Source organism: Tupaia chinensis, unplaced genomic scaffold (assembly GCF_000334495.1).
Source record: "Tupaia chinensis unplaced genomic scaffold, TupChi_1.0 Scaffold000042_2, whole genome shotgun sequence".
Taxonomy (NCBI): domain Eukaryota; kingdom Metazoa; phylum Chordata; class Mammalia; order Scandentia; family Tupaiidae; genus Tupaia; species Tupaia belangeri.
This window is the reverse complement of record NW_006159498.1, coordinates 535347-545089: the sequence shown is the minus strand read 5'-3', so window position 1 is coordinate 545089 and position 9743 is coordinate 535347. Positions and strand designations below refer to the sequence as shown.

Genomic DNA, 9743 nt, shown 5'->3' with positions numbered 1-9743 from the left:
TTGCTATAGGGCGTGTGCGCTCTCCAGAAAGACAGAGAGAGACAGAGAGACAGAAAGCGAGAAATCACCCCCCAGGGAGAGGGCCACGCTGCAATCCCTCCTCCTCCATTCTCCTCTCAGGATCTTGGGCACCCATGCACATGTGCCCGGCGTGAGTTTAAGCCACCAGGTCCGGGACTTGAACTGCGGTCAACTACACAGGAGTTTAGCAACATTGCCATTACGCCAACTGCTGGTCCCTGCTGTGTATGTTTTTAACGTTCATTTATATCTTCCATGTGAGAGATAGCACCTCCAATGGGGACTTGACATTTCAATCCATCCTCAGCTCCAGTCAGTCCTGGATCATGGGAAGACATGTGCCTGATGTACTAGGGACATCTCTGGATGCCCACACAGAATCTTCCCATGTGGGTAAGCCTTGCAGAATGCCACATTCTACTGCTTCACCACATCTGGCCCCTGCTTCTCTATACCAGCTAGCAGAGAAAGAAACCATGTCTAGGCTACTCTCACCAGGAGGTCTTTCCCACTCGTTCCTTCCTTCTTTCCCTCCTTTTGAGATTTTTTTCTTTTGCTAAAGGGCACATGTGCTCACCAGAGAGACAGAGATGGAGAGAGAAAGTGAGAAATCACCAGAGGGATGGCCACACAGCAATCCCTTCTCCTCCATTTTCTTCTTGGGATTTTGGGCATGCACGCACATGTGCCTAGCTTGAGTTTCAAACCACTGGGTCTGGGGCTTGAACCACAGTTGGCCATGTGGAAGTCCAGCAACTTAACCACTATACCATCTGTTGGCCCCGCTTTTCTTTTTTTAATAATTATTTAATTTTATATATTCATTCATTTATTTTAATTTGACCAGAGAGAGAGAGAGAAAGTGAGAAGGCAAGCCACCAGGTCCGGGACTCAAACCAGGGTCAGCCATGTGGGAGTCCAGCACTTTAACCACCTCTCCACCTGCTGGTCCGGTCCCACTTTTCTTTCTTTCATGGGACAGATCCCAAAGACTTTTTATTTCCTTTAGTAGCCACCATTGCTTACTCCACTACTTCGGGGTTCTCCACATCCTGACAGAAAATATGGGCTCCCTAACAAGTAGCTTGTCTTCCATCCCCTAAAATGAGAACATACACTCCCTTCCAATGTGGAAGACTTTTGTTGTTCATTGCTATGAGGAAACTGATGGGGGATAAACTAAAATACCCAAACTGAGGACATTACAAAGCTGACAAAGTTCCGTACTACCGAGTCCTCCTCTAGTTCCTAACTCACTGGGAGGTGGTAAACTGAAGTCCCTTCGGCTCTTGTTCCCAGCTTTTATTCTTGAAATTTGTACTTCACAACGAGTTTCCTCTCAGCCCTTTTCTCCCAGGTTTCGGCTCCCTGTGGGCAAGTAACTGAGTTCTCCACGGCATTCTCAGTGCCTAGCATAGCCTGGCACTCAGGATTCGTGCACTGTCCCTCACCATGTGCCCAGTACGGTATGACGACTCTATACAGACCTCTTAACATCTCACATGATCCTCTGACGTAGGCACGCCATTTTAGAGAAAAGAAAACGGAGTCACAGAGAAGTGAAGTGCGTTGCTCAAGGACTCACAGCTGCTGGGACCGGCAGGTGGTGTAATGGTTATGTTGCTGGACTCTCATATAGTTACCTGACCACAGTTCGAGTCTTAGACTTGGTGGCTTAAAAATCATGCCAGGCAGCATGTGTGCAGCATGCCCAAAATCCTGAGGGGAGAATGTGGCATGGCCATCCTCCCCGGGGGGTGATTTCTCATTTTTCTCGCTGTTGTTCCAGCAAGTGCATGCACTCTATAGCAAAAGTTTCTCCAAAAAAGAAAAAAAAAAAAAAGACACAGCTAGTAAGTGACACAGCTGGGGTTCAATCCTAGGCACTCTGACTCCAGAGCCCATATTCTTCTCTTTTTTTTAGGATTTTGTTGTGCGGCATGTGTACTTGCCAGAGACAGAGAGAGGGAAAGTGAGAAATCACCTCCTGGAGGGGTGATGGCTACTCCACAATCCCTTCTCTTGGGATTTTGGTCATGCATAGACGTGAGCCTGGTGTGATTTTCCAGCCACCAGGTCTGGGACTCAAATCACGCTGGCCATGAGGGAATCCAATGCCTTAAGAACCATACTACCTGCTGGCCCCCAATACTGTTTTAATGAAAGGGAGAAAGGACAGAGAAATAGGTATCCTGAGAAGGTTTCGCCACGCTGCAATCCTCCCAACCCAGCCTCCCAGCTAGCTAAGATCACAGGAGGACGTTGTTCTTTGGGTTGTGCCTGCAGTGTCTGGCACGTTTCTTTTCTAAGAGAGAGATTTTTGAGAGAGTTTTTCTATAGAGCGTGTGTGCTCACCAGAGAGACAGAAAGTGAGAAATTGCCCTCCAGGGAGATGGCCCACCACTATCCCTTCTCTTCCATTCTCCTCTCATGATTTTGGGCGTGCACACACACACATGCCTAGCCTGAGTTTTAAGTCACCAGGTCCAGGACTCAAACCGCAGTTGACTACTACGTGGGAGTCCAACAACTTAACCATTATGCTATCTGCTGGTCCCATGTCTGCCATGTTTCTGTTGGCCTGGGATCCAAATCTGGGCCTTCTATACAGTCCCAGCAGGTTCATCCCTATTGCTTGCGGGAGGTGGGGTTGGCAGCGGCAGGAGTATGAAAGGTAACTCCTTCGCAAGATTTCTAGCCTCATCGGCAGTCACGCACCCCACTAGTGTTTACAGAATGTCTCTGGAGGTTTGCTTTTGAAGTTCTTACTACTTGGAACATTGTAATAACACCTGACCATCAAAGCTGAAGTCCAACGTTACCTCTTAGAAGCCTAGAAAATCCAACCCTCATTGGAGAAACGGAATCACTCCCTCACCGTGCCTATCAATAACTGTTTATACCTATTGTTAGTTGCTGACAAGCCTCTTTCTGACACTCACTGTTTGCTTCTCCAGTGGGTATACTGCATCATTGTACCCCCCCATCACTGCAGCACGTGCTGACAGACTAAGCGCTCGCAGGTCTACTATATTAGTTTTGGGTACCTCGGCTCTCATTCTGAGCTGGCAAGTTCACTGGAGATTTGGAAAAGGCTAACGAGCTTAGAAGAGAGTTGAGCGACCATACTCTTGCTCGGCGGGAACCCGCCAGAAATGAGGTGGCGACCCCGTTTGGCGAGCAGAGGCGGAGATTGACGTAGACCCGCACGAAAACTGAGCGCGTGATATTCAAGAAATAAGATGCGATTCTCGGGGTTGAGGACGGAACCGCGCGCTGCATGCTGGGACTTGTAGTCTCGGCCCCAATGAAACCCTTGCGTAAATTGTTTGGCTACACTCAACCATGTTCTTACACAAATAGGTGCAGTCCTTGGTCGTTCAACACAGAACAACGAAGTTCTTCAGGGCAAGTCTGTCCCACAGCAGCCTTCAAAGCAAATCCCACTGCGGCGTCCGCTACCAGAAAGGCGCGTCGGGTGCGGGTGCGCGTGCGGGTGCGCGTGCGCGTGCGGGTGCGCGTGCGCGTGCGCGTGCGCGTGCGCAACGCTTGCCTCCCCGCGCACGCATGCAGAGGGCTCCGCCCTCGGAGGCGGCGGTCATTGCGCGCCTGCGCGCGTCGTCTGCGCGAGGCTCCTTGAGCCGGGTGGCGCAGGCGCAGTGTCCCCGGGCCAAGATGGCGGTGCGGTGTTCCACACGCTGGTTGCTGGTGGCTGTGGGGACCCCGCGGCTGCCGGCTGCAGCGGGGAGAGGAGCCGGGCAGCTCAGGGAGGGCGTCGTAGGGGCGTCGTTGGCCCGCAAGCTGAGCGTCACCGCCCTCTCGCCTTCCCTGGGTGCTCGCGGCCCCCGGGCGCTGCTGACATTGAGACCCAGTGTCAGCCTCACAGGTGAGAGCAGGCTCCAGCGCCTGAGAAGCAGCTCCAGGGCCTGGACAGAGGCACTTGCTTCGCTGTGGCTACGCGGTAGCGGGGTGGAGGGTGTCTCCGACCCGGGTACGGAGTCGCGGGGGAGACCTGCAGGCAGGAAAACCCGAGTGGCCACTCAGCACTCGTCAAGGGAGAGAACTGCATGGAGCCCCCGGTGGCGCTGGTGAGACGCCCGGAGGCCATGAACCTTCACCTCTGTCAACATTTCTGCAGGCCGCTACTCCCTTGCCCTGTTCCCTTCCCGTCTCTCCTCCTTCCTGTCCGCGGTGGGAAGGAAGCGGTAACTGCCGTTCGGTGGGTGCTAGGTACTTTGTGCCTCGGCCCACCTGCTGGTAAGAAAACCGAGCAAGATGCAGATCGACAGCCCTATTTTTTTAAGGCCAGAGTCATTGACTGACTGACTTACTGTATGTGTATACACACACACACACATAAAGTAATTGCATAAATTGAATTTGCCGTAGGGCCCTAATATTGCCGAGAGACAGAAAAAGAACTCGCCCCTTGAGGGGATGACCACGTTGCTGTCATTCGCCTCTTGGGATTTGGGACCTGCTGGCACAGGAGCCAGGAGTGTTTTTCAAGCTGCTGGTCTGGGACTCAAACCGAGCACTCTGCCATGTGGGAATCCAGCCACCTTAACCTCCACACCACCTGGCTGAACCTTGTCATTCTCACTTTAAATGGGGAACTGTAATAGGAGTTGACCTGCCCATGATCATAAAGTTAGATGACAAGTTTTCTCATACCCAGATCTGTCATTTCATAGCTTTTGCCCTTTCCACCACGTGGTGTAAATTGAAGGGCACAGTTAACAGTCTTTCTTAGACGTCCTTAAGGCGCTGATTGTCATAACAGTACAGTCTAACATATTGAGCACTTATTGTCCAGACATGGTTTAATCTTCTTACATCATATTTCCATGTGATAGGCCCTGTTAATCCTGTTTTATAAAGAATCTGAAACTTAGATGTTAAACAACTTGTAGTATGTCACACAACTGAAAGGAATTAATAGTAGACCTTCAGTTTGAAACCTTTTCCCTTCTCAATTGCCAGGGGGTGATATTGAATTAATATGTTTTTGAGCCAGCAGGTGGTGTGGTTAAGGTGCTAGACTCCTACGTGGTTGACTACAGTTCAAGTCCCAGACCTAGTGGCTTGAAAATCATGCTAGGTGTGCGTGTGCATATGTGCCCAAAATCCTGAGAGAAGAATGGAGGAGAAGGGATTGCAGCACCCTCCTGAGTCTGTATGTGTGGGGGGGTGATTTCTTACTCTGGCTCCAGTGAGTGCACATGCTCAATGGCAAAAAAAGAAACTTAAAGAAAGTATTAAATCACAATATTTTCTTATGCTGTGTTGATTACTTTTTTCCCTTTAGAATTTTTTTTTTTTTTTTGCCAGAGAGTATGTACCTTTACTCATAGGAGAGAGACAAATAGAGACAGAGAAGGAAGTTAGAAATCAACCTGGGGTGGGACCAGCAGTTAGCGTAATGGCTGTGTCGTTAGACTCCCATGTAGTTGACCATGGTTTGAGTCCTGGACCCGCTGGCTTAAACTCCCGCTGGGCGTGTGTGCGTGCGTGCCCAAGATCCCAAGAGGAGAATGGAGGAGAAGGGATTGCGGCATGACCATCCCCTCTGGGGGGTGATTTCTCGCTTTCTGTCTCTGTCTCTCTCTGTCTATCTGGTGAGCGCACATGCTCTATAGCAAAAAAAAAAAAACTCTCCCCCAAAAAAGAAATCAACCTGGGGTGAGAGTGGGGTGACAGGAGGGATAGACATAATCCCTTCTCCATTCTACCTCTTCGGATATTTTTTTTTTTTTGGAGAGGTTTTTGCTATAGGGCATGTGTGCTCACCAGAAAGACAGAGAGAGACAGAAAGTAAGAAATCACCCCCCACAGGGGATTGCCATGCCGCAATCCCTTCTTCTCCTCCATTCTCCTCTCAGAATCTTGGGCATGCACACACATGTGCCCAGTGTGAGTTTAAGCCACTGGTTCCGGGACTGGAACCGCAGTCGACTACATGGGAGTCCAGCGACTGCCATTACGCTAACTGCTGGTCCTGGAATTTTTTTTTTTTTTTAAGAATTATTTTTATTAATTTTATTTATTTTAATTTGACCAGAGAGGAATAGAGTGTGTGAGAGAGGAAAAGTGAGAAAGCAAGCCACCAGGTCCAGGACTCCAATAGTGGTCAGGCATGTAGGAGTCCAGCATCCTCAACCACGCACCACCTGTCATGCCTTTTCTCAGTATTTGGGGCATGGATGCATACCTGGCATGTTTTTCAGGCTGCTGAGTCTGGAACTCCCAACTGCACGGTCGGCCATGTGTGATCCAGCACCTTCACCACCACACCTTCTGGCCTCTGTTGATTTCTTTTCGTGAGAGGGAAGGAGACATTGAACAGTCTACCATGTGCCTGAATTGTGCTAGTTGTCTTGTGTCTCTAGAATTTGTGCAACTGATATTTAAATTATCTAAAAGTTTCATAAAGACGATTAAGTAAAGCATCCTGAGCAGATGATTTACACAAGACAGTTTCTTTTTGCCATCCGGTTTTGTAGCATTCATACAATAGGCAATCTTTAAAATGTCAGTAATTGGAACCAGCGGATGGTATAATGGCTATGTTGTTGGACTCCCACATAATCGACCGCAGTTTGAGTCTGGACCGGGCGGCTTGACACTCATGCCAGGTGTGTGTGTCTACGTCCAGAATCCTGAAAAGAGAAAGGATTGTGGTGTGGCCATCCCCCCTGGGGGTGATTTCTCGCTTTTTGTGTCTGTCTCTCTGGCAAACCCACATGCCCTATAGCAAAATATCTCTCAAAAAAAAGAGAATATTCAGTAGTGTTTTTTTTTTTTTTTTTTTTTTTTTTGGCTACAGGGCGCCTTCGCTCGCCAGGAAGACAGAGAGAGACAGAGACAGAAAGCGAGAAATCACCCCCTACAGAGGATGGCCACACCACAATCACTTCTCCTTCATTCTCCTCTTGGGATCTTGGGCACGCACGCACACGCACCCAGTGTGAGTTTAAGCTGCCGGGTCCAGGACTCGAACCGCATTCAACCACGTGGGGGGTCCAGTAACATAGCCATTACGCTAACTGCTGGTCCCAGTAATTATGATTACTTTGTGCCTGGGCCTTGAGGGTGAACAAATCTGTGTGTGACCTGAGCTTATTACTTAATCCTTTGAGCCTGTCTTTCCTTAACTGTGAAAGTTCATTTGTAGACAGGTGTTCATTGAGGCCTGTCTTTTGCCAACCACCATTCTAGGCGCTGATAGTACAACAGAAAACAAATAGGTTGGATGTGAGTTTGATCAAGTAAACACTTTATTTTAGTTCCGTGCCTGACATCTATGTTCCTCACAGATAGAGCAATACCGTAGTTTGTCTAGGTTTCCTCCAGCTTGTTTGAGAAGATGTCATACTGTATTTCTCAATATGAGCAACCGTGGCCATTTTTAGGAGTCGCTGACCTTTCTCTTGCTCATCCCCTTTTTATATTTGCTAGAGGGTGCAAGTGCTTGCTTGAGAGACAGACAGGGAAAGTGAGAAAGAACTTTCCAGCTCCCATGCTGCAATCCCTTCTCCATCTCTGATATTTCTGGACTTGGGGCAGACACAAAACACTCCAGTGAGGCCGGTGTGTTTTTCTTTCTTTCTTTCTTTCTTTTTTTTTTTTTTTTTTGCTGATGTGTTTTTCAAGCTGCTTCATCTGGGACTTAATTGTGCCTTAGCCATGGGGGATCTAACTGCTTTCACCACCATAGCACCACCTGGCCCTCTTTTATCTTTAAAAAATTTTTTTAGATAAAATATTTTTTATAGACATTTACTTCTTTAAAATCTGTTTATTTGTTGTGGTTTTCATGCCGCTGGGTCCAGGACTAGAACCACAGTCAGCCATGTGGAAATCCAGCACCTTAGCCAACATACCACCTGCCAGTCCCTAAGTGTACCGTGTCAGGATCCTCCTGCCTCAGCCTCTTGACTGGTACTGTAGAAACGCGTTACTGCACCTGGTTTTTTTTTAGAGGGGGTCTCACTGTATTGCCCAGGCCGGTCTAGAGCTTGCAGTCTCCACCTCAGTGTCCCGAGTGGCAGGGATTGCAGGTGCACACCATGGTGCCCCACCTGTCCGGGCTGGCCTGCAGTAGGCATGTTCTGTATCTGGTTGTGTACATCTGTGAGAGGCATGCTCTGTCCCAGACCCAACATGTAGAAACCTGGCTGCCGAACTCATCTGTGGTCTTGCCTCAAACCCAGTAGTACAATTAGATGACATAAAAAGAACACTTTAAATCTCCCAAGCAGGAAGAAGGCAGTCGTTTGACACCAGGTTGTCTATTCTTGGAAGGACTTGGAGGCTAATCCTATCTGGGTTGTCCTAAAAATGACTGGCAAAGCAGTTACTAGTCGTATCTTGGTTAAAAAAAAAATCATCCTAAACACATTTTTTCCCTAGTATTGCTAGTCATTGATAACTTTAGGATAATATCACAAGTTGTCAGACTTGTAATAGTTAAATGTAGTTGTCTTTATCCACACGTAGTTTTACACATTCCTGTCTCCCGCTTTAGCTCTCTTTTGGTTGAGGCCAAAGCTGCCACTATGAGCCTCAGCCTTTTGGCTCTGGAAAGAGCTGGCAAGGACAGGGCCAGCCTGAACTCTCAGTGCCAAGTAAAGGGGGGGTTGAGTACAGGGTCACTGAAAAACCAGTGAGGTGTCTTCCGGAGTCTGAAGAAACACAATGATGGTGTTAACTCCTGCTGTACCCTATTTCTGTTCTTAACCCTTCTGACCATTCCTCTTCATTCTCCTTTCTGATTATCCCTATCCTTACCCCTTTCCTGGATATTCTCGATAGATGCCTCTTTGTCTTTTGTGCTCCAAATAAGTTTACTGAGTTTCCCAATTCTTCTGAGAGTTCTTTCTTTTGCAAATCTGATCGATTTCCTGTCTGATGCCCTGAGGATAAAACCCAGAGTGAGTATTGCTCTAAAGCCCTCTGCTTATGCCTAGGCCTCATTAACCGTTATTTTTAACCACCCCTCTACCACCACCACCACCACCACTAACCAACACACACAGTTTAGTTACATCATAACTAGATGTATCTGCAGTCCTAAATGCTGGAGGACCTTACTGTTTACTTTTTATCTCTTCAGGTGATTAGCAGCCAAGCAGCACTTTCCAAAGTGAAAGGGGAGGACCAGCAGGTGGCATGGTGGTTAAGGTGCTGGACTCTGACCTGATCAACTGCAGCTGAGTCCTCAACCTGGTGGCTTGCTTTCTCACTTTCCCTCTCTGTGGCCAAATAAATAAAATTAAATAAGTAATTAAAAAAAAAAAAAAGAAAGTGAAAGGGGATGCTGTCCTAAATCACAACAGGCCTTAAACCCCTCCTTTGCCTAGCTAGTTTCTATAGTTTGTTTGGGTTTTTTTTTGGAGAGGTTTTTGCTATAGGCACGTGCGCTCGCCAGACAGACAGAGACAGACAGACAGCGAGAAATCACTCCCCAGGGGGGATGGCCACGCCGCAGTCCCTTCTCTTTCATTCTCCTCTCAGGATCTTGGGCACGCACACACATGCGCCCGGTGTGAGTTTTAAGCCACCGGGTCCGGGACACGAACTGCGGTTGATTACATGGGAGTCCAGTGACATAGCCATTACATACACTAACTACTGGTCCCTATAGTTTTTTTTTTTTTTTTGAGAGGGTTTTGCTATAGGGTATGTGCTCTCACCAGAGCGACAGAAAGCGAGAAATCATC

The 9743-nt window shown here is 48.2% G+C and overlaps 1 protein-coding gene across 2 annotated transcripts in view; it reads left to right on the top strand.

Moving 5' to 3' along the window:
• The first annotated feature begins 3666 nt into the window (after nucleotides 1–3666).
• The window catches only part of DNAJA3 (DnaJ heat shock protein family (Hsp40) member A3), a 37780-nt gene continuing 31703 nt past the window's right edge, over nucleotides 3667–9743 (top strand). For both annotated transcript variants that reach the window (XM_006140739.3, XM_006140738.3), the window contains exon 1: nucleotides 3667–3907. In XM_006140739.3, the coding sequence (XP_006140801.1) occupies nucleotides 3697–3907 (211 nt within the window). In that variant the 5' untranslated portion in view covers nucleotides 3667–3696. The remainder of the gene's footprint in view (nucleotides 3908–9743) is intronic.